This window comes from Pseudoliparis swirei, chromosome 9 (assembly GCF_029220125.1).
Source record: "Pseudoliparis swirei isolate HS2019 ecotype Mariana Trench chromosome 9, NWPU_hadal_v1, whole genome shotgun sequence".
Classification (NCBI taxonomy): Eukaryota; Metazoa; Chordata; class Actinopteri; order Perciformes; family Liparidae; genus Pseudoliparis; species Pseudoliparis swirei.
In genome coordinates this window covers 25,152,997-25,178,185 of record NC_079396.1, presented here as the reverse complement: position 1 = coordinate 25,178,185, position 25,189 = coordinate 25,152,997, and the positions used below count along the sequence as shown (strand labels likewise).

Sequence of the window (25,189 nt, the reverse complement as noted above, 5' to 3'; positions counted from 1 at the left end):
ACAAATAAATAAAAATTCCACATTATATACATGTTGTGAAATAGAAAACAGAACACAACTATTGACAGACTATTTACAATATGGCTTCACTATAATAACATCATGTCATCATGTCACGAGTCCTCTCTGCTGGCGGGGCAGGTGGAGCTGCAGGTTGAGCTGCAGGTGGAGCTGCAGGCTGCGATGCAGGCGCTGGTGAATCCTCTCTGTAAAATACAAGACTAGTCAACACAAGTTACGGACACCGGGACGGACACCGTGACACGTAACATGTAGTAAAGACTCTTACCCGGTCCAAGTGGCTCTCTTCTGGCTGCGTGTTTTCCTCGTGGCTCTGCGCTGCTGCCAAAATCACTGCGGCTGTTTCTAAATGAGTCTCACCTGTGTGGTGGGCGGGTCCCTTGTAATTTACTGATTGGTTGTTTTTTCGAAAATGTTGACAGACAAACTGATTGACAAATCATGGTGAAGGGTTTTGTGTAGAGTACTTTCCCGCCATACCGGAAGTAAACAAAGTGCGATTTGGACAAGTTCGGGCGGTCCGGATTAAAAAGCCTAACGGGCCGGACAGTGTCCGGGGCCGTAGTTGCCCATGTCTGTGCAGAGGCTGATCGGCCCTGGGGACGCCTAGGATACACTGAGCACCTCTCTCCTCTTCTCTCTCTTATGGATGAATTTAGATCTCTCCATCACACATTACTAACTGCTTCCTCCCCGGAGTCTTTGTGCCTTCTCGCCTCACAGGGTCCATCGGACCTGGCTGTGTCTGGAGCCGGTTCTGGCTCCCGGCCCTTGGCCCGGACCTGGGCCTGGCCTCCTGCCTCATTGTGCATTCTTGACTTGTGTGTGTGTGTGTGTCTAGGTGTGAGTGTGTGTGTGTGTAAGTAAGTGTGTGTAGGTAAGTGTAGAGGTAAGTGTGTGTATGTGTGTGTAGATATAAGTGTGTGTAGGTAAGTGTAGAGGTAAGTGTGTGTGTGTGTGTATGTGTGTGAAGATGTAAGTGTGTGTAAGTGAGTGTAGAGGTATGTGTGTGTATGTGTGTGAAGATGTAAGTGTGTGTAGGTGTGTGTAGATGTAAGTGTACGTGTGTGTATGTGTGTGTAGATGTAAGTGCGTGTATGTAGACAAGTGTGTATGTGTGTAGTGTGTAGATGTAAGTGTGTGTAGGTGTGTGTAGATGTAAGTGTGTGTAAGTGTGTGTAGATGTAAATGCATATGTGTGTGTGGATGTAAGTGTGTGTGTAGATGTAAGTGTGTGTATGTGTGTGTAGATGTAAGTGCGTGTATGTGTGTGTAGATGTATGTGTGTATGTGTGTATAGATGTGTGTGTGTGTGGGGGGGGGTGTCTAGGTGTGTGTGTGTGTGTGTGTGTGTGTGTGTGAGAGAGTGTGTGTGTGTGTGTGAGAGAGAGAGAGAGAGAGAGCTCTTCCTCAACCCAGTGGGGTTCTGGCGCCCCTCCTGATGATACTGGACAATAGATTTGAAAGTGATAACCAGAAATAAGGTGCTTTCAGCAGAGCGTCTGCTGCAGTGGCGTTAGGCCTATTTTAGGGGGGCTTCAGACAGCCAGCATTACAGCCAATGGGGTGAGTAATATAATATATCAGTAGTTGTTAACAGGTTTTACCTGCTTACATTTAGGTTTACTTGAAGCAAATCAAAGGGAAACTTAGAAACTGTATCCATTGAGCGAGAGAGTTAATGAGAGAATTAGAAATACAATAAAAAACTATCGACATTTCTCTATTCTTTGCATCTATATATTATTATAATATTTTTTCCATTGACTGGTACATTTGACACTGAACTAGTTCATCTTTATCTCACTGATAGAGTCCAAATGAGCATAAAATATCACCATGACCCTGACATGCTGTCTCCTGTGTTATCATCCACTGAATGAAGCAAAGCGACAGAGCAACATCACTTTCCGATTAGCGCCCTTTCTGAGTGAGCGCTGAGTAGCCCCGCCCCCTTTCTGAGTGAGCACTGGGAAGCCCCGCCCCCTTTCTGAGTGAGCGCTGGGCAGCCACGCCCCCTTTCTGAGTGAGCACTGCGCTGAAGACGCTTTAGAGATTTAACCGCCACATCAAAGATGTTTAATTGCCAAGATCACAACATCACCTTTCTCCTGTCTCACTCCAGTCTCAGAAACGCTGGCCCGTTTTTTTTGTTGTTGTTGTTTTGTCGCTCAATATGGACTTGTTCTATTTTAGAACACGCCTTGGGCGACTCAGTGGTCCGCTGGTCGACCAGGTGGTCACGGGCCCGTGTCGGCCGCCTCGCTTTAGAGCCTCCACACTGAGCACAACTGCAGATTCCATCAGGACGAGATCAGCGACCTCAGTTATTTCTCCAGTGGTCCTCGCAGTGCGGACCCGACACGTTCTGGCCCGGAAACAAGTTCTTGACCGATGTTCGTTCGTCCTCACACTGAGATAATCCGGATGGAAGAGTCTTATGGCCTCGCTCCTCAAGGCCGCCTCATCCGCTGTGGGCGGCTTACTCCCGGCAAGCCGCCGTACCGTCCTCCAGGCCCTCCCCGCCGAGACTCCGGGGCAGGCCCCGGGTTCGTAGTCTGACGGGACCGAGGAGGTCCGTTGTACCAGGGCGGACCAGGAGGCCTCCAGCGGACCCCGGGCTTCTGGGTAAGAGAGGCGGTTGTAGCCGGGAGCGTCTGGCCGGGCGGCGGGCGAGCTGATGACATCTGTGGATGACGAGACAGGAAGTTGTGTCTTCAATGTTTTACCCTCCTTTTTGGGGGGGGGGGGGGGGGGCTTTTTTTTTACAGTTTCAGTAAAAGCCAGCCGGAGTCTCACCTGCAGGATCGCGGTTGTCGCACACAGCCGGGGTCGGCGTCCGCAGGGACTGCGCTTTGTCCTGGGGGTTGTTGTTGTTGTTGTTGTTGTTCCTGCCTTTATGGCCGTAGCGAGACCTGTCGTCCCCCTGATGTTGGGCCTGCTCCTCCCACTGCCACATTTCGGACTCCCTGTTAAAAGAAATGGACACATTTAAACCTGCAGGTCAGTGTTTCAGTCCGGGAATGCATCTTCTTCATGTTTTAAAGCTCCAAGTGATGGAAAGTGAGAACATTAATACAACATTGAGGTATTTGTGCTCCACTCTGGATCTGCTCCCGTGAGAAGATGCACATTCATGCAAGCAGGCGGTGCCGTGGTCGTCCGGCCAATCGCCTCACACCGGACAACTAATCCAAAGTGCTTTAAACTTCTCTGGACTCCTCCAGTTGTATAGAAGTCTCAGAGAAAAGGAGGTCATGCTCTCAATCTCTAGTTTCAAGTCTTCTTCCATACCGCGTGATGTTAATTGAATAGATGATGGTTCTTTTAGAGAAAACTCGATCATAAAGCGGTGTATGCATTAGGGCGGGGCTACCTCGTGATTGACAGGTACCTGGGAGTTGTTTTCTTCTTTCAACTTTAACCCTTTCACAGTGTGTTTTCAGTTCACCAACGTTAACCGAAACCTTTTTGATTGCCTAAAATGTCTTTTTTCAGCCTCCAGGCTCCGCCCACTCACAAAACCAATAGCTCCAAAAACAGTAAGAGCATCTTGTTCGAGCTCCGGGACGCTCAACATGCATTTGGCTGAGGATCAATGACCATAAGCATAACTTTAAAGCTCCACAGGGCGCTTTCATGATGTGAAGTGAAGGACTTCTACTGAAAGTAACAGATTATTATTGAAGTTCACCTCTCGGTTTTCCTCTTGTCCTCTCTGATGCAGTCGAGCAAACAGCAGGTGATGAAGGCCACGGACATGAAGAAGATGACGCCAAGCTCACGATGGACACCAGCACGCCACGGAAACCGTAGTCCTCAAAGGGAGACGGCGCTGAGGAGGAGACCGGCGACTGACTCATCCACTGCATTTACTCGCCATGCAACACATTCATTTGACATGCTGCAAAAATCGACGTTCAACAATTCCTCATCGGACTCCTGAGGCTTCGCAGATAGAAGTCACGGGAAACGAAACATAAATTCAGTTATTTAAATGTCTGTCAGTTTCACACCAGACGGCGTCTTTTCATGATGATTGAGCCTGAAACATAATTAGGGTCCTGTTCTCACTTTTTGAGACGAGACACGATTCCTCTCCAGCTCCATTTGCGTTAATATCCTCCTTTTAACCCTCACATTTACTAACATATTTTACCCTCGGGGTCAATTTGACCCCAGCAATTAAAACCTCCAGAAAATTATTAGAATTAATATTGTTTCCCAAGTTTAAGTGTGAGGTACTTTAAGTTTGTTTGTTGACTACCTAAATAGCCCTTTAAATATATAAAAAAGTTGATATTTCTTATATGTTTGACACAGTGAAAAACAGCCTGGGGTCAAATTGACCCCGAAGAACACCGACATTAAACATTGAATGGGGTCAAATTGACCCTAAAGGTAACAGGAGGGTTAATGAGCTTCGTCCTCAAGTGAGAAATCATTTTTCCTCTCGAATGTGTGTCAGAATTCAGAATAATTCATTGTTATTGAGAGCAAAATCCTAGCGTCAGTGTCTTAAGCCCATAGCAACTCTAATGCACACACACATAATGTTTCATATTCATCCAATCTCTTAAGAATTATGAGCAGACAGACGGCTCAGAGGAAGTTTTTCCAGCCGCCGTAATTTTCCCAGTAAAAGCATTTGGAACATTTCATCTGCCCACACACATTCCGGTTACGAAGTGTGTGTATGTGTATTTTTTGGGGGTTCGTTTTTTCTATATTAACTGCTGCTCACGTTTACAGTAGGTGCCCCCCACCCAGTGGGTGCTGTTGGTGTCCGGTCATGTTTGGCCGGGCACTGCAGGGAGATGACCGTGCCCACCGTGGTGCCGTTGCCCTGGATGATCCTCTGGGTGCCCAGGGCCGGCAAGGGCACGGGGGTGCACTGAGCCTGGGTCTGGCCTGGGAGAGGGAGAGAGAGGGAGAGAGAGAGGGAGAGAGAGAGAGAGGGAGAAGGAGAGAGAGAGGGAATCAGAAACGTGGGCCGTGGTTGAACTGCAGTGTCGCAGCTGTTGAGGATCTTCACGAGTCATCAAAAGTTCGGCCAAAGTTTGAACACATGCATAATTCACGAGTCTTCAAAAGAAAGTGTGTCGTGACGGAGACGATCAGACAGCTCGAGATTCAAGCGGAGGAGAAGGATGGGCCGCAGGACGAGTATCAGAGGGGGCGGGTCGCTCTGCGTCAACGTGAGAGCATCGCTTCATCGTGACGCGAGCGGCTGGAGAGAGAAGACACGCGGTGACGTCACGTCGGTGATTTACAACATGGACCGGGAAGGATCATGTGACCAGGACCGGTCCAAAACTTTCCTGAAGAGAAAAGACCTGCAGCCGGGGCTTCAAGGAGAACAATGGAAAGAAGGAAAACAATGCACGTGAGAGATTTTTGAATGTTCTTCTTTTAAATTAAGGATACACGTGTGGTGCACCTGGATCACCACAATATTAATTCATGCATTTATTCATTTATTTATACTTAAGTAATTTTAAATCCTCCATAGTAGTTCAGTCTTTGAGTCCATGTCTGAGTTCTAGAATTCAATTCAATTCAGTTTATTTGTTTAGCCCATTTTCACAAATTAAAAATTTGCCTCAGAGTGCTTTACAATCTGTACACAGACATCCCTGACCTTTGACCTCACATCAGATAAGGAAATACTATTCAAAAAAAATTCACATGGAAAAAAAGGGAAGAAACTTTCAGGAGAGCAACAGAGGAGGGTCCCTCTCCAAGATGGATAGAACAATAGATGTCATGTGACCAGAAGGAATCATAACACACAAATTAATTCACAGTAACAACACAATCAATGAATATGACAGAGTGTATGAATAGTTGGTAGTCGGCATGAACCACGATCCAGACCTCCATGATCCAAATGACCTGTGTTAACTATTCATTTATTATTAATCTTTTCTTAAACACACACAGGGAGATATGTCACACTGTAAGTAAGAAAGTAAAGTTATGACTAAATGCGAGGCTACTCGTGGTTCCTAGAGTCTTAAAAAGTAGGATGGGAACCAGAGCCTTCAGGTATCAAGCTCCTCAAAACTATACCTGTTTACTGAAGAGAAAAGACCTGCAGCCGGGGCTTCAAGGAGAACAATGGAGAGAAGGAAAACAATGCACGTGAGATTTTTGAAAATTCTTCTTTTAAATTAAGGAAACACGTGTGGTGCACCTGGATCACCACAATATTTATTCATGCATTTATTTATTTATACTTAAGTAATTTTAAATCCTCCATAGTAGTTCAGACTTTGAGGCCATGTCTGAGTTCTAGAATTCAATTCAATTCAGTTTATTTGTTCAGCCCATTTTCACAAATAAAAAATTTGCCTCAGAGTGCTTTACAATCTGTACACAGACATCCCTGACCTTTGACCTCACATCGGATCAGGAAAAACTATTAAAAAAACCTTCACATGGAAAAAAGGGAAGAAACCTTCAGGAGAGCAACAGAGGAGGATCCCTCTCCAGGATGGACAGAACAATAGATGTCATGTGACCAGAAGGAATCATAACACACAAATTAATACATAGTAACAACACAATCAATGAATATGACAGAGTGTATGACTAGTTGGTAGTCGGCATGGACCACGATCCAGACCTCCATCATCCAAATGACCTGTGTTAACTATTCATTTATTTTTAATCTTTTCTCAAACACACACAGGGAGATATGTAACACTGTAAGTAAGAAAGTAAAGTAATGACTAAATGCGAGGCTACTCGTGGTTCCTAGAGTCTTAAAAAGTAGGATGGGAGCCAGAGCCTTCAGGTATCAAGCTCCTCAAAACTATACCTGTTTACTGAAGAGAAAAGACCTGCAGCCGGGGCTTCAATGAGAACAATGGAGAGAAGGAAAACAATGCACGTGAGATTTTTGGAAATTCTTCTTTTAAATTAAGGAAACACGTGTGGTGCACCTGGATCACCACAAGGGGCGTCAAGTCAGAGCTGCTCCAAGTAAAAAAAGTGCACCCATTGCCAAACATGTTTTGTGACAGAGTTGAAGCATAAGCAGCAATCCACTAGTGAAGCTGTCCTCGACCTGCGTTTCCTCTGGGCAGGATTACACAGCTAGGGAAACGGACTTGTACTGGCCAAGGAAGAAGTCGAGTCTGCAGGTTTATTTTCCAGGTTTTATTCCTGCTGACTACATCCATACATCAGCTCCCTCATAAATACAAAAGTCTTATCTCTAACAGGACTACGTTATATATAGATTGGCAAAAAGGGGGGAAACAGCGCCCCCCCCAGTGGACAAAATAAATAACTGCGTGAGTTAGTGAATCAGCGGAAATTCTAAAGTTAACACAAAGGAAAAACACATAGCTGCTGACGACATCCATACATCAGCTCCTAAACATACCAAAACAGAATGTATACCAATTACCACTAGTTATACTATACGGGCAAAACATACGACAGGAATGCCGGAAGTGTCATGTCAAACCCCATGGCGCCAAAGAAGTAAGAACAAAGTTACCTGTTTAAACTTGTTTCTAAGATGCAAAAGATATATTTGAATCATCTCTTGCGATCTCAAAACACACAACAGGTAGACAACCTATCGCAACACAAACGGCCACACTTGCAAAAACATAACAAAACAGTGAAAGGCGAGAAAGACCAGGCGGGGCGTTACGAGGAGGAACGGACCAGACCAGAGCAGTCGATCGCAGGAGTTGGCGGGCGTGACAAGCGACAGAAAGTTTGGAGGATTAGTTTCAGCGGAGGTACATACACTGACCTGTGACTGGACTAAGGATGGAGGCGATAGTGATGGAGAGGGTGGGAGTGAGGATATGGATTATAATAGCTGGACTGGAGTGGGAATAAGAAACCCAGCCAGGAGTCGTGGCAGTAGATCTGGTAGTAGTGGGGACGGGGAGAGAGAAAAGCAGGAGGATGAGGAGAGGATTGCAGAGAAGGAGGTTCAAAATAATTGTGAGATTCAAGGGCGGAAATGACATTCGAAAAAAGCCCGATTGGCAGTGGCTACATGGGTTTAAGGAGAAAGTTAAGCGAGATTGTGATGTGAAGGTGCAGCTGGCTGATGGCGGATTGTTGATCCAGTGCAAGGACGAGGGCAGAGAGGAAAGCAATGAAGCTGAAAAAAGTGCAATATATAGTGGTTCGTGAAGAAGCTGAATGATGGGCCCTTTGTTAGAGGCGTGATATACGGTATCCAGTGGAAGAGAGGCATTGGAGGAACTGAGAGCAAGTATTAAGGGGAAGTAGTTATAGGATTAACGTCTGCAGGCAAGACGAGGGTGGAGAAAGAATTGGACAGTTTGTCAGTGCTGCTAGATTTTGAAGAAAACGTGTTGCCTGATTCAGTTACGGTGGGGTATTTAAGGTATAGAGTAAGAGCATATGTCCCACCACCTTTGAGGTGTTACAAATGCCAAAAGTATGGCCATATTGCGGCAGCGTGTAAAGCAGGGGCGTGTCTAGGGGGTGGCCAGGGTGTGGGTGCCCCTGGAATCTGATTGGCCACCCCACGTGCCACCCCATATGCTAAACTATGATTGGCTATCTGCCTTACGGAGGCGGAACGTTTGAATTGTGTGACTACCGAACTTTCATTTTCAACCGACAAGAAGACATCAAGAAGACATCAAAGATTGCGGCCTACTCGCTCTGAAAGATGTGAGTAGCTAGAATTATTGATAACAGTTACATAATGAGTCAGTGGTTTAAAAGTTTGGAACTGTAATAAGCTAAAACGTTTTTTGATTTTCACGATATGTGGTGCAGGTCTGTCATCATCGGGCTTTAATCGACAGTGTCGACTGACTCAGCTGCTGCTAGCAAACCTGTCCAGAGGATTCTTAGCTCCTGAAAGATGTGAGTAGACTTTATTGATACACATGTGTGAATGGTTTAAAAGCCAAAACGTTTTCCCATCTTATTTATTATTTCCTGACTCAACACTAGCAAACCTGTCGTCATCATTGTTTGGTTATTGTCAACGATGCTAACGCTAACGCTAATGCTAACACTATGCTAACGCTGATGCTAACGCTAGCTAACTTAACGTTACAGTATGTAAATCTGTCTTGTATCTCTTCTAACTTTGTAACATTAGACCTGAGTAAGTTTTGCATGTCACATTCATTCATGCATTCATAATTAGGCTAAATGTATTGTGCAAGATATAGTGACATGCATCATGACATCACGACTATTTACAAGTATGAAAGAAATCAGAACATTCAGGGATTCTTCAAAGAAAGAAATCCCAAAACAACAGAGCAGGACAGAGCAGCTTTTGAAGCCAGCAGTGCTAGTCAGTCTGAGGATGAGAGCCAGCTTGACTCTGCTAGGGATGTACAGCAGGAGCCTCCAGCTTCAGCTGTACATTAAATGTATCTGGGCTGTTTTTTTTGTTGGCACTTTACTTTATACTGTGACAGTTTTTAATTGTATTTATTTTATTGGCACTTTACTTTATACTGCAATGACCAAGTTTTCAATATTGTTGGCATTATTACTTTATTTTAAGTTTGTTGGCACTTACTCTGAGAATGTGCATTTTCTTTTGTATATACAGTACTGTACAAGTTGTTAAAGAATAAAGTATGGAAGTTTTATATTACATTTGTATGGTGTCACTCTGTTGAGATTGGTAGGTCTGTTTATCTTTTAAATTAAACTTTAAACACAGGAATGTAAGACACTATAAAGTAATTAAAGTAGATATGGATAGTAGAGACAAAAATGGTAAATTAATGCTATTCCGTGCCCCCCGCCCGATGTGCACTCGTACTTCATGCCACCCCTACATAAGTCAGTTCCCCACTTGGGCCACCCCAGTCAAAAAGGTCTGGACACGCCACTGGTGTAAAGGGAAGCAAAGATGTGGAAAATGTGGAGGGGAACATGACTATGGGAAATGTGAGGCTGGGACAGAGCTCAAATGTGCAAATTTCGGAGGTGCACACAGTGTGGCCTATGGTGGGTGTGAAGTGAGAAAGAAGGCAGTGGTAGTGCAGCAGCTGAAAGTGAAAATAGCATATATATCGTTATGCAGAAGCTAAGCAAAAGAGGGCTCAGAGGAAAGAAAGAGGGGGGAAAGAGGGGGGGAGATGTAATAAGGAAGGAACCGGCTCAACAGCCAAGTGAGCAACTATCGACTAAGAGTCAAAGGGAGATGAGAATATAATGGCAGTAAATAAGGAGAACTTTGTGTTTTTCATGGCAGAAGTGGTTAACTGCACATTCCAGGCAAAAGGGAGATCTGAGAAAATTGAAATAATAGTAAAAGTGCAGCAAGATACTTAAATATTCACGGAATAACTGGGATGGCGGTACAGGAAGAGCTTAGGAAACAGGGGCAGTTAACCAAAGAATCATGCTCACAGGATTAATCATCATCATGTTAATTCTAATGGAATGCTCGGAGTTAGTTGGCAAATGGACAAGAATTCAAAAAATATGTAGGATATGCCTCGTAAGCCAGATGTCATATGCATACAGAAACATAGTTAAAACCAAATTTGGACTTCAGACTAGCTATGGATATGCGTGTGTTAGGTGTGATAGGGGAGGGTGGTCAGGAGAATGATAACCGAGATTAAGCTATTATATGGAGACCAGGGGAATGATAACACCTCATCAAAGTGGATTTCGGAAAGGTAGAGGAACTATGGACCCAATTATTTGTTGAGAGACAGAAATCAAAAAAGCCCAGGTAAATAAGGAGTCAGTGATGGCGGTGTTTTTTGATGTGGAAAAGGCATATGACATGGTTTGGAAGGAAGGGTTGATGATTAAGTTGAATATTATGGGAATAGGGGGCAGAGTATACAGTTGGATTAAAGACTTTAGCAGAAATTCTCAGAAGTCAAATTGGGACATACTATAGAAGATACCGGTGGAGAATGGTACAGGGTGAGTGTAATCAGTCAATACTGTTCTCATCATGATAAATGAAATTGTTCCTTGAGTTCAGAGTGATGATGGAATGATCTAATACATGAATGATGGTAGTTGTGGAAGAGAACATAAACCATATTAAAGGGAAGGTACAAGAGGGCCGTGAATGAAGTAAGAAGAAGATGGTCTTATGCATGGGGATTCCAAGTTTTCTGTGGAGGAAACTAAAAGAGCAATCTGCTTTACTAGGAAGAGAGGAGTGGTTACTCAGGCTAAAGCTATATGGGCAAATTATTGAACAGAAGTGAAGGTTTTGGGGTTTCTAAGAGGTGTGCAGTTCGATGAGGTAGTAGCTAACATGGAATAATGATTCAGATGATAGTTAGGAAATGTACAAACTATTTTTCAAATGTGATAGAGGTGTCTAACCCGGGTCGGAATGAGGAGCCCAGCAGGCCTGCAATGAAGAATATTACATATTGCGCTGATGAGATCAGTTTTTGAAAGTTCTGGAGTGTATAGCGTTTGGAACTACAGCAAAACGTCACTAAAAAAGTTGAACGTGGTGCAATCTCAGGCTCTGAGACTTTGTTGTAGGGGCTTTGAGAACAGTCCTGTCTGCTCTCCAGGTGGAGGTGGGTGAGATGCACCGCTGCACATTTGAGGCGTAAACAATTAATGTTGAGCTATTGGGCCAATCTGAAGGGAGCATTCCGTGGACAAGCAGCCAACCACAAAGGAGGCTCATGCCGTGTTACAGGAAAGCCAAAGGACAAACCAGGGCTGCTTTGGCGTGGAAGTAGTGGACAATTTGCAAGGAGATGGGGTTGAATCAGATCAAATCCACTGCTACCGTGTCTTAAGCTATCCCGGGAACACCTCCTTGGTTATTTTCCTCAGTATTAGTTGATCAATTTTTCTCCTCTGGACAAAACCCAAGCACTTAAAAACATTGACAATATTGCAGGAATGGTGGAGGATAGGCTAAAGACGACATATAAATCATTTACTCCAGCATTCACGGATGGATCGAAAAGATCTAGTCGTACAGAGTAAGAACCACGGTTTTACAGGTGCCCACCATCCCATCTTTTTCGTTATGAAGTAAAAGCGAGATCGTCAGACCATCTGTCGGTGTATACAGTCGAGACACTGTCCATTCCAGGAGCACCACAGTGGGTGGAGGATGATCAGAAAAGTAAGGTCATCATTTGTTCAGTTCAGTTCAACATTAATGTCATTACAATCACTCATCTAACAGCAGGCAGGACTTAATCAATGAAATACGAAGCACTTTTCCGTCTTATTCATATGGGTCTTATGGTAGCATTCATGTGGGTGCCCGGCACATAGAGGTAAAGGAAATGAAGCAGCAGACAACTAGCAAAGCAAGCATTGGAATGTCAGAACAAGAAGGATATTTTATTTAGCAAATCAGAAGCTAAATCAATAATAAAGGTAAACATTATTAAGGAATGGCAGCACAGTTGGGAGGCAGGAGGCACAGGAAGACATCTGTATACTATTCAGAAGGATGTTAACAAGGGGAGGACAACAATATTTAGCACTAGAGAAGAAAACATATTGAGTAGACTCAGGATTGGACATACAAAGCTAAACAAAACAATGCACTTAATTAAAAAACACCCAACCGGACTGTGCGAGTCCTGCAAGACAAGAAGCAGTGGATCATATCATGTGGCATTGCCAGAAATTTGGAAGCAAGCGAGGCAGGTTGAAGAGGAGGCTGGCAGTAGGAGGGGTGCAATTGAGGGATGCATTATCCTTGGGGGCAGGAAGGGTGCTGCAGTATCTGAAGGAGACAGGGTTGAAGAGAAGAATTTAGGGCACTGAAGTTGACAGGGCTCCCTTCTTAGTTTAGTTTATTTTTTTATTTTATTTTTATTTTTGAGGGGATAAAGGGCTTGCTATTTCTAGTTCGCAAAGAAAGGCAGTAGGTGGCGGTAATGCACCAGTTTGGATGCCAGCCGCCTAAAAACAAAAATAAGAAGAAGAAGAAAGAAGAAGACCGGGCTACGGAAGCTCGAGAGGAACAGAAGAGGCGAAACAGCAGCGCGAGCTGTTAGTGGACGGACCCGAGTGGAGTCAACGGTTTTCCGTGAGTTCGTGAACACGTGAAACGTCAAAGTCCGAAGAGGAACGTTGTAGTTTAATAGAGGAGCGCGAGCGCCAACGGAAACTACTGGACGCCATTTTCAACCCAGAAGTTACAGCGAGCAGGTTGGTTCTCTTTGTTTCTTTATCACTTTAACCTGATGGAACCAGTTCTGGAGGAAGTATTCACATCATGTACTGATAGGCCGTAAGGTGAACACTGTTTTCGTTTCAACCCGCTCCACAGTCGCGCATCTACACAATCATTAGCTCATAAAAAAGAACGAGTTGTGCTAACCTACCAAAAGAAAGTCCGTCGCTGAATTTGCCTTCGATTCTCGATGCGACTATGTTTTATGCCGAACTAGTTTCTCCAGAGCGTCATCGGATCTTGGTCGCCAGTGGTGGCACGGTTCGACACGTGATCGGTCTTCACCAATGAGGTAGCTGCTTTTTGTCAACAGAATGGCAAGATGGCGGCTCCCGTGGTTGGATTCAACGTTGGCGATAAAGACGAAAACACCCTTAAAAGTGGGCTAAATGGATTCTAAATAGTGCTGTATACATAGTCGCGTCCAATATGAACAATGAGGCAATATACGATCATGTTATGCTTATGTTGTCATTTAGATCATGTTTGACATACCTGGGAATACACCTTACTGACGATCTAACATGGACTGTGAACACCCAGCACACACTGAAGAAATATAAAGACTGTACTTCCTACCTCAGTAGGAAGTACAGTCTTTTGGCAGAAATTGTACTTATACCAATGACCATTTGTTCGTTCGTTCATTCATTCATTCGTCCACAAATGAAAACAACACTGATGAACAATAGAAACAATCTTTATGAAAAATATGACTGATATATAAAACTGTACAAAACTACAAAAGAAATAACATATTAAGGACGCTTAGTCCTCACTGTCAGTGTCAGGACAGTTGTGTTCCAGTTGCTCGGTGTCTTTGGTGTTGGCACAATTACAGCAACGACATAAGTCTGTGCAACACAATCCTGCAGAAAAACAGGAACATCTTCCTGTCTCACAGGCACCTTTGCAGCCGCAGTGTATGACATGCAAAACACTGTCAGGGGCCGGATTTCTGGTCATCCAGGTGATGTGCAAGGTCCCATCCTCTATTTGCCAACCATATCCAGCAGGTGATGGCGCACTTATTTTTTGTTTGCGACAGGACCTCATTATTGCAGCCTGGTAGTTTGCCCTTTTGCAGTGCTGTTGGAGGGCATCAGTAGTTGGGGGAATGCATATTTCTGGCAAGGCTGAAGATGCCAAACAGAAAGCCTTGTACCTAGCGTCATTTACATTATCGGCAGCTGGCTGATCATAGAAGTGGCACACATACTGGCAAAGAAGTGCAAATGTTGACTGCTCCAAGTTAAAGTGAGTACCGACACTTTTAAAAGCCTTTAGGTACTCTACTTTCTCACATGCAACAGAAAATGTCTTTTTTTCCCCCTTTGCCATAAAAGGCACTTGTGGAGTCACACCCAGAGAATGTGTGAATTCCGATCAAGGCTGAACACACACTGGTTCGAGCTGATGACACCTTGGTAATGTCAATGATACGTCCTGTTGCCAGTCCCTGGGAAAACATATAAACTGCATGGGAAATCTGTCTGCACACTTACAGCAATGACTGCCACATCAGCGCCAGAGCTTTGATGATGACAGCTACGCCCTGCAGCATGTTGTGCATATGTAAAAACACCCTTGTGTCACATTCTTCATGATCAGACTGCAGGTCTTCAACAACACGATCAGACTGTACACCCTCCTTAACAGTCACAGTGACATCGGTTTGTATGTGCTATGTACAAGCAGAGGTTTTTGCCCACTGTTGTAAGGTCTGCATTTTTCCATGCAACATACAGGAATTCGGCAAGTGCTTCCTTATTTGTTCCTTCTGAGAGAAACTTTTTCCATTGGGTTGGGGTCCTCTGATCCGGGCCAAAGATTTGCACAGACCAGTGACCAGTGGCGGCTGGTGACATTTTGGGGGCGGTTAGGCGGCCACGTTTAAATAGCACTCAGCAATGAGAAGAAAAGAGGTTTTGAGTAGAATATTGTAAAAAACAAAGCTTTATTTCAAGAACACACCGTGCTCAACACTGTCCAACAACAACTATCAACACACTGTGACTTTGGGCATGAGAGGTTCAGAGCAGCTTTAAGGAACATTGGGTTGGGTTTCAGAGGTTTACAAAATAAAAGAGTTTCACCCTCACATGAAAGAGGTTCAGAGCAGAATAGAGTCAGAGAGATCACATGTTACATGGGGTGACAGAGTAGACCCACTGAAAAGACAAGTAGCCCTCCTCTCTTTAAAGTGGTCAAACTTCTCAATAACTCTCTGGTTAAAGTCAATCATGTCTGTAACCAGCCTGTTTCCATTATTCTGGAGGGAATGCGTCTGTTTTTCAGAACTTCTTTGTGTTTTCGATGCCAGTTCGGGTCTCTTCTCGCTGCTCTGCAAACAGGGTTAGCTTCACGATCGTGCTTTACATTTGTCTGAAGTTTTAGATCCCTCACCCGTTGTCCAGAGAGTTTCAGTCCCAGGACTTTGGAACAACAGACAGGAAACTAAACAGCGCATTACTCAGTGAGCCTCCAGCTAACAGCTCCGTTAGCAACCTTCTCCCGTAGTCTGTGGAGCTCTGGCTGAGGAACCACGGTCTCTGATTTGCCGGTCAATAGTCCAGTCACGTGAAGTAAGAAACGATGTCATTGGCCAGGCGCATTTTGCGCCCCAAGATTCACGCTTCATCCGCCAATGAGAAGCCGTCCCTGTCAAACTACCGTGAAATGTTTGCTCGCTGTCACACACAGGAAAAACGAGTAATTTTTCCAGAGTTAATATTTTCCTCTAAAAGAGTAATTTTTATTCAGTTCAGAGTGTAATTATTTCCGATGACCACCGAATGGGAGTAAAAACAGAGTAAATCGTATTGAGTAATATTAAGAACACGCCCACTAATGTTTGTTAAGTTTCGTTTCTGCTGAATTTTCTAATCCGCAGTGCAAGGTCGAGGTGAGTGGCGGTAGACGGCAGTGAGCCAGGTAAGTCTGCAAAGTACGACATATCGATTTTAATAGTGTACCGACCCTGTGAAGTGGCTGGCAATCAGTGTGGCACCGTGCATGCTGCTCGAGGGGGCGGGCCTGTGATTGGCGGAGTAGAGGGGAGGCGGGGTTAACCTGTCGGAAAAGGGGAGTTACGGGTGGTTGACGGGAACCGTTGTTGTTGACGTTCGAGCTGCTGAGCTGAGAGGAGCACGCTGTCTGTGTTGGTGGATGCCCAATAAAGGAGGAGTAATAACGTCGTCCCGTCTCCATGACATCAGTGCCATGACGTTACAATAGGATAAAATGTCATCAGAATTTTTTGTTAGCTTATTTGAAAAGTAAAGCCTGTGAGTTACATGATAGCTCGCGAATTTGTGGGTTAGGGTCATTTTCTCACGTTGTTTGGTTAGCAAGCATGTGTTTTACTAAATTGAATGGTGTACAATTCAGTTGTCCCCAAACTCCGCCCGCCTCCACATTTGGACCGCCCTGAACAATACCAGAGCGTTCCGATTTATTATTTATTTTTCACCTGGCCGCTGGCCCGCTGCGTCATGAGATTGCAGTGAGACTCGGAGAAAATGTGAAGTGGTGCTCTTCGCAATAACATCTTTGATGGGACGTGTCGCGTCTCGGCCAATCAGCGTTCAGATGTCGACATCGTTTGGGAAGTTAGGTTAGCTTGAATGTTAGCCCGCTACATTTACTGCTGTCACGCTGCCGCGGTGTATGATACTAACAGAGTACCCGAGGTTAAAAACAATGATTTAGCATATTTTTAGTCTCGATACTTCATTAAAAGAGCACGATCAGTGCGCACGCGCTGCCCCGCTCCGTTAAATGATGTCTGCACGCCGCAGCGCCACGGAAGTGGCGTTTATTTAACTTGCTGTCCGGTTAGTTAGCATGTGGTATTTTAATTCACCTGCTTCCAAGTTAGTAATGATGTCTGTTTTGTTAGACCTGCTATTTGGTTAGCAAACACATGTGTTTTACTCTGAATTGAGTCCTGTACATTGACCGTTTTCGCTCTGCTGTTCGATTAGCAAGCTTGAGTGTTTTACTTCTATTTTGATCTGCAGTTTGGTTAGCAGGTATATACTTCTACTGACATTCCTTCAGGGCCAGTGTGTTGGACTAGCATCATACAAACCTTATGGACATGTCATTTACGTAACTTGTTGCTGCTATCAAGTTGGCCATTATTTTGTTCACCCGATTTAATCAGAGCAGCATAGACAACATGTGTACAATACAAATGGAATAAGTCAAGGTGGACAATGGATTATGAATGTTAATGAATGACTTTGTAAATAGATGTGCAAAAGCTAATAAAAATAACCTTTTCATGTCATGTAGGATGCAGGCTGTTCGAGTGAAATACAGAGATCAACAAAAATACCTGTTTTGAGGGCCAAACCTACACATTGTTTTTGGAAAGTGGTGGAAAACCTAATGAATTTCAGTCTAACACAGTAAACATACTGAAGCTGTCAGTTTGGGGGCTTGGTGCAAATATTAATGAACTATTACTCAGGAGAATATATACCTTAACTGTTGAGGTTTATATTGCTTAATTTATTAAATGTCTCTTGTTCTGGGGTTTATATTAAATTTGAAGTGCATTTTTTAAATTTTTTTATGTTCACAGCTTCCAAGAAGTTCAGCATCCCAACCTTGGACAAAGAGTCGTTGATGACACAAAGACTGAGGTTGATGAAGAGGTCTTTGATTTCCTTATGAAAAAACAAAACCTGGTGTGCTCGAGATTTGTCTCGCACAAGGTCCAAATCTAGATGGTAAGTTTCTTAGTGTCATTCATTTTTTCTTTTTTAATGAGCAGGGTAGTGTAGAGTGGATAGTGAAAGGGAGAGAGATTGGGGGAATGATGATCAGTACAGTCAGGAATTGATCATGATCAGTGCATTGGGCATTGCCAACATGGACCATGTGCTTAACCACGTAGCCACTGAGCACACCAGTGTCATTCATTCTTTGTCTTAGCGAGCCTAACATGTTCTATTTATGACGAGCAGATAAATCTGCTGAATTGTTAGTTCATTATAGTTCCAATAATCTTTGTTTGTGTGATATTTTTTTGGTAGTTACTGTAATACTTTTGGCAATTGTATGGTTTTAGTGTTAATCACACCAGCTGAATGTTTACATGGTTTGACAGATTGCCTGAGTTCCCCTGCAAGCAGCTCCTTTACCAGCTCCAGTGGGGATATTGAAGGGGACTCTGATGACACCGTAATATTGCAGTGCAGTCCTGCCACAAGACAGAGAGCTGAAAACACCTCTCTTGCCAAAGTAAGCAATGCCGATTGCACTACACGCTTTCAGAAAGTTTACATTTTAAACAATTAATCGATTTGTTGTTTGGTCAATAAAATGTCAGTTTCCCAAACCGCAAGATGACGTCCTCAAATGTCTGGTTTTGTCCACAAACCAAAGGGATATTGAGTCCATTGTCATAAAGGAACAAAGAAACCAGACATTTAAGAAGCTGAAATCTTAAAAGCTTTTTTTTCTTTAAAAAAACCCTCCTCAAACCGATTATTCGATTATCAAAATAGTTGATTAATTTTTGTTTGATTAATTGTTGCAGCTCTACATCGAAGTCTTGTAGGATGGGACAGTGACATGTCGTCCATTTTGATCCTTGTGCACCTGCTGCCGCCGTCACCTCTTGGTCGCAAGAGACCAGGAAAGCTCTCCGCCAGTGAGAATCTTGCGAAGTTCATCAAGGTAAGGCTGCCATACAGGAAACATCACGAGCTATATCACACCACATTCTTTTGTTGTTTAAAAAAAAAAAGATGTTTTCTCAAAGTTTTTCTTCTGTCACAGACAGGGACCAGCATCCAGGGGCATCTCGATGGAATCGCAGACAGCCTTCAACCATACCTGCTTGCAGTGGGAACTCAGAGGAATGTGATTCACAAGTACTTCATTGTCATTGACAAACATGTAATATCTTGTAAGTCATCTGGCTCTTCTGCTTGTTTTGATGAGCTTTTCAAAGCTCACTTTGTCTTTAGCGCCAGACAACCACGATCTCATCAATGTACAACTTCCTTCAGACAACCATTTATGAAATCGATATTGATACAACCAAGGTGAATCCTAGAGTTGCAGAGTTGAGGGCTCGGATGCTGCGTTGAGTAGATTTTTGTCCTTTTCTGAGGTATTCTGAAATGTTTTGTTTCATTTGTAAGAACTCCCAGACAAATGCTAATTTAGTTGTATGTGTTAAAATTCATTGTGACATGCCAGTTTTTCATAAGATCCACCATGCTGTTGTGAAGGATGAGACATTGTTTTTTGTTACTTTTGCACTTCAAACGGTGTGTCTCAATGAGCATTTTAATACATTTCAAGTTTTGTACACAACAGACGGACCTCATATTGTGTTTGTCAATGATCTTTTCTGTCACAAAGCATTCGATTTACAGGTGTCTTGCAGTCATCATGACTCCAGTTTTTATATTGTGCCATACTGTTTCCTGTGAACACTTAATAAAGTAAAGGTGTCAGTTAAGGTATTGGGTTCTGATCTATTTATTTCACCTTTTTAACATTTTTGCAGTGTATAATGACTGAGTGTAAAAAGTTATATAGCGAGTAAAATTCTATTCTATTCATAATAAAGTTAAAGTTAAACATTATGAAGTGAATGTTAGAGTAACATTCACTTCATAATAAATTCTATTTGGAGTAAAATTATGCACCATTTATAATTTTGATTTCTGTATTGAGTAAAATTCAGTTCTATACAGAGTAAAACTAGGATAGAGTTGTTTCTATTTTATGCTAAATGGAGTGAATTATCATCAGGTAGAGTAAAATTCAGTGATATACAGAGTAAAACTAGGATAGAGTTGTTTCTATGTTATGCTAAATGGAGTGAATTATCATCAGGTAGAGTAAAATTAACTGAAAGTTTAACTCTTATAAGAGTAACTTTTACTCCATTTAGACTGGGACCAAATGTCTTTTTTAGAGTAAAATTGTATTCAATTTGAGTAAAATTTACTCAGCCAATTTTACTGTGCACGCTAATAGCGCCCAAAATGGGAGGGCTTCTTAGTGATGAGTGGCGATATATTATTTGTGTCACATTTAACTTAAGTAGTTGTTGACAGGGGCTTACGGTCTCCCACACACATTTAGCGCGTCAACACGGTATATTTGCTATTTAAATGATTTGGTATATGTTTTTTACAGTATATATTATATTTATTTCTTTTTTTTTTTCATCTCAAATTTTAAGAGGGGCGCCTCTGGATCGCTTACCGCCACTGATACATAATGAATTATGTAAAAAGGGGGATTGATGATATAAAACTGAATTATTGAAAGGACGATTGTGTTCAAGCTCCTGCAAATTCAGAATAACATCACATAGCAGGTGGAATATGTGTCTGATAATAAATATTATGACTCTCAAAGCTAGATACTCGCCTCACACAAACGCAACACACACTTGTTATCACGTTGTTACAATGAGAGAGGGGGACGAGGGCCCCCTCCTGTGAGAAAGGGGTGTGGGGGGGTGCAGCAGATCCGAGGTCAGGATGACTTCACATGGAGGCCCGAACATGGAAAGAGAGGCCGAGTTGTTTTGGGTTTTCAACTAGTGCCGACCGGAGAGGACTCCGCTGTGATTGCTATCGCATCGAACTTGTATTTGACGCATGATCAGAGAATAAATTCTCCCGTTGGAAAGGAGAGAACGAGAGAAGGTCGTACTTTACCACACATCCAATTTTGATAGACGCTAACACTACACCTCAGAGGTACATGAACGTTTTACTGTACAACACCTCAGAGGTACATATTGTACTTTCAGATGATTTCACTTTCGAGTTTATTTTTTCATGTTCTCCCTCAAAACCCTGACCTCATTCATTAATAAACCTATTGAATATTAAAGTTCAATATGAGATTCTTAAGATGTATAAATGTATTTTATTATTCTCCACAGACGTCCAGCAGCAGTTGGTGATGAAACAAGAGGTTCCCCCTGAACAGCAGGACTGGAGCTCCAGTCTGGACCAGGAAGACCCAGAGCCTCCAGAACCTCCACACATTAAAGAGGAGCAGGAGGACCCAGAGCCTCCACACATTAAAGAGGAGCAGGAGGACCCAGAGCCTCCACACATTAAAGAGGAGCAGGAGGACCCAGAGCCTCCACACATTAAAGAGGAGCAGGATGAACTCAGGATCAGTCAGGAGGGAGAGCAGCTTCAAAAGCTGGAGGAGGCTGGAATCAAGTTCTCATTCACCCCTGTAAAGAGTCAATATGATGATGAGGAAGCTCAGCTCTCAAAGTCCATAAGAACCGACAAAAGAGAGGCAGAACATTTGAAAACAGAAGCAGACGGAGAGGAAGTCAGATCCAGATCAGATGCAGATAGTCCTTTACAACCAACTGCTGATGAGACGTCACAATCCTCTGAATGTGAGACTGATAACAGTGACGATTGGAAGGAGACTCAGGAACCTCAGTCACGTTTAAACCCTTTGGAAAACAATGAAGTCCCTGTAGGTGACATGGACTGTGGTACTGGAAACGCATCAATTAGCTCTTCTCAATATGCTGGAAGCTTTGGCCAAAAGAGACATCCGAAGAGACACTCTGGAGCCAAAACAGGAGTGACCAGTTCTTCAGTTTGTGGTAAAACATTCAGACAACTGCAACCTCTGATACAACACTCAACTGTTCATACAGGAGAGAAACTATTAAGTTGTTCAGTTTTTGGTATAATATTCAGCCGAGCATGCTATCTGATACAACACTCAACTGTTCATACAGAAGAGAAACTATTCAGTTGTTCAGTTTGTGGTAAAACATTCAGCCGAGCACGCAATCTGAAACTACATTCAACTGTTCATACAGAAGAGAAACTATTCAGTTGTTCAGTTTGTGGTAAAACATTCAGCCGAGCACGCTATCTGAAACAACACTCAACTGTTCATGCTGGAGAGAAACTATTCAGTTGTTCAGTTTGTGGTAAAACATTCAGCCGGGCACGCGATCTAAAACGACACTCAACTGTTCATACTGGAGAGAAACTATTCAGTTGTTCAGTGTGTGGTAAAACATTCAATCAAGCACGCTATCTGAAACGACACTCAGCTGTTCATACTGAAGAGAAACTATTCAGTTGTTCAGTTTGCGGTAAAACATTCAGTCATGCAGGCCATCTAAAACGACACTCAGCTGTTCATACAGGAGAGAAACTATTGAGTTGTTCAGTTTGCGGTAAAACATTCAGACAAGCAAGCGATCTAAAACGACACTCAGCTGTTCATACAGGAGAGAAACTATTCAGTTGTTCAGTTTGTGGTAAAACATTCAGACAAGCAGGCCATCTAAAACGACACTCAGCTGTTCATACTGGAAAAACAAATTAGCGTTCAGTTTTCTATAAAAGATTCCCTCTTCTCTGATTTAAAAAGAAATCACAATTGCATTGTTGAGATCATCAGAAATAAATGAGACGTTGTTGATGTTGATGTTAGCAGAGTTGATGTTCATGATAAGGTTGAAGACGTTTTCTTGCTTGTGTTGCTGCAAGTCTTGAACCTATATATGATATATAAATAAACATCTATATTTCTTTATATAAACCTATATTTATATTTATTAAAATATATAGAGATTTATTTAAAAACACATTTATTTATATATACACTACCGTTCAAAAGTTTGGGATCACCCAGACAATTTTGTGTCTTCCATGAAAAATCACACTTTTATTTATCAAATGAATATAAAATATAGTCAAGACATTGACACGGTTAGAAATAATGATTACTATTTGAAATATTAATTTTGTTCTACAAACTTCAAGCTCAAAGGAAGGCCAGTTGTATAGCTTATATCACCAGCATAACTGTTTTCAGCTGTGCTAACATAATTGCACGGGTTTTCTAATCAGACATTAGTCTTCTAAGGCGATTAGCAAACACAATGTACCATTAGAACACTGGAGTGATCGTTGATGGAAATGGGCCTCTATACACCTATGGAGATATTTCATTGGAAACCAGACACTTCCACCTTGAATAGTCATTTACCACATTAACAATGTAGAGAGTGTATTTCTGATTAATTTAATGTTATCTTTATTGAAAAAACAGTGCTTTTCTTTGAAAAATAAAGTCATTTCTAAGTGATCCCAAACTTTTGAACGGTAGTGTATATATTTAATAGAGATGCACCGATCAGGTTTTTTGGTGTCGATCACCGATCACTGAAATCAGTATCTGCCGATCCGATAATACCGCTCACTGTGTCGATCGAAGCATTCTATTTATTGTTTAGCATTATTTATTAAATGAATTATTCTTAACAACATTGGTTTTGTGTTTTAAGTATTTAAAATTAAAATACACAATTTAAATTTAGTACATTACACTTGTTTGATTGCCAGTGTAGGGGATTTCAGATATGTATGGAACACATCTGCATCAGTCTTTTCCTGGAACTCTTGGGGAAATCTATATACAGGACTTCAAATAATCAGAAATGTGCTTTTTTAACAAACAAAAATCTGACCTTTATTTTTCTAAACTCTTCCTTGGTACAGTAAAAATGTTTTAATGTTAGCATAATTTAAGCTAAATCTCAGAAATGATCGATAAAGATACATCTGTTCATTGTTTACTTGGATATGTTAGTGTATGATTTGTCGACATCTTATTTAGAAAAACGGATGTTGTTTTACGTAGTTCTTTCCGCTAACTCTGCAAAACCGGATGTTGTCACGTAAATCCTTCCGCTAACGTTATCAAAACCCTCGCGCGCTCCGGATCGAATGCGTTTACCGTGAACATCAGTCTATAGGGGCAGACATGTGAGTGTCGGCTGAGTTGACCCAGATTCAACTCGGGACGGGACGCCGCCGGTGCGTGAGGATCCCTCTGACCTCTGACCTCTGCTTTCGCCGGGCGCATTGTCTCCGTTGAGGTGCGCCGCGATTGAAACGTCTCTGATAGTTCTCGCAGATTTTATGTCATCTGATCGGACAAGTTTGATCGGCCGTTTTGAGAACGCCGATCAAAACCAATAAGGGGAATATCGGCCGATATGGATCGGCGCCGATCATATCGGTGCATCCCTAATATTTATGTATTTTGTTTCTATTATTTCTTTACGTTTCTTTATATTATTTTCTGGGATTTTACTTCTGTTCATTTTTGCTGTTTATTATTGACAATGTGAAACTGTTTAAAGACAAAATACTTGCAACGTCGATATCGCTGCTTCCACAACTTCCGGCTTTTGCTCCGGTCAGCTGACCCTGAACTGGCCAATCAGAAGTGCCTCTCTGTGGTAAATCCCGGGTTGTTTTGATAGGGACGCACAGTGCTGAGCGGTTCACACCAGAGAGACCGCGGGGAGACATGACGGTGGAGACCTCCGTAAGAGGTGGTATTGTAGAAGTATTACTCCTTCATGATTCAACTATAATATTCTGATGTACCTGGCTTAATGTTTTTATTGTTTTGACTCGTCTTTATCTTTTGTTATTTGTTTTTGTATTGTGTCTTTTTGTAAAGCCTCAATGTACATTATTTACATGCTTTAAGTTAAGTTTATGATAATAAACACATTATTATAAACACAGTATTTTTGCTGAAGTTTTGTGATGGTCTAAAAATAATAATAAAATACTCTGCTTTAAATGGTAATTTGTGTCTCAAATGTTTATCCATGTATTAAAAAAGCCAGAATGTTTAAAAATGCAAATATTTGTTTTTCTTCAAAGACTACAAAACAAAGTGATGTCTCTGAGCTCCCTGAAGTGTTTCCTCGGTGGTTTGTGGTTTTCACATCATGCACATGAAGCTCAAACAATCCAAGGGATTGAACCAAAAGCAAAACCCATTTAGAAATGGAGGGAGGCTTTAATATAATCCAGATGTTTCACTCCTAGCTGTGTATAAAAATGTTTTAAAAAATCGACAAGATTTTTGTGCTTTTTTGTTCCATAAATGTTCTTGCTCAAAGTTATCCACAATAATTTGTCTGGAAAGAAAGTG

At 42.4% G+C, this 25,189-nt stretch overlaps 1 protein-coding gene and 1 long non-coding RNA gene across 4 annotated transcripts in view; both read left to right on the top strand.

The window, feature by feature from the left end:
• LOC130199440 (uncharacterized) overlaps positions 1 to 24,838 on the top strand; it is a 32,685-nt gene extending 7,847 nt beyond the window's left edge. The window contains exon 2 of the long non-coding RNA XR_008832837.1: positions 24,114 to 24,838. This is a non-coding gene — a long non-coding RNA (uncharacterized LOC130199440). The remainder of the gene's footprint in view (positions 1 to 24,113) is intronic.
• Positions 13,013 to 22,655, top strand: LOC130199424 (zinc finger protein 501-like). Of its 3 annotated transcripts, XR_008832828.1 has the most exons (6): positions 13,026 to 13,167; positions 17,492 to 17,575; positions 17,784 to 17,931; positions 18,312 to 18,445; positions 18,744 to 18,883; positions 18,986 to 19,167. XR_008832828.1 is itself a non-coding variant. In XM_056422911.1 (2 exons), the coding sequence occupies exon 2, from the start codon at positions 21,143 to 21,145 to the stop codon at positions 22,553 to 22,555; it is 1,413 nt and encodes a 470-aa protein (XP_056278886.1). In that variant the 5' UTR covers positions 13,013 to 13,167; positions 21,123 to 21,142; the 3' UTR covers positions 22,556 to 22,655. The 3 variants fall into 3 exon arrangements, 1 of the variants encoding a protein (XP_056278886.1); XR_008832829.1 differs by lacking the exons at positions 17,492 to 17,575; positions 17,784 to 17,931; positions 18,312 to 18,445; positions 18,744 to 18,883; positions 18,986 to 19,167 and adding an exon at positions 13,506 to 13,548 and having other exon boundaries at positions 13,013 to 13,167; XM_056422911.1 differs by lacking the exons at positions 17,492 to 17,575; positions 17,784 to 17,931; positions 18,312 to 18,445; positions 18,744 to 18,883; positions 18,986 to 19,167 and adding an exon at positions 21,123 to 22,655 and having other exon boundaries at positions 13,013 to 13,167.
• Positions 24,839 to 25,189: the final 351 nt, after the last annotated feature.

Excerpts from the sequence above, each read along its gene's own strand:
- LOC130199424 (XM_056422911.1), top strand. The coding sequence starts at position 21,143 with ATGAAACAAGAGGTTCCCCCTGAACAGCAGGACTGGAGCTCCAGTCTG.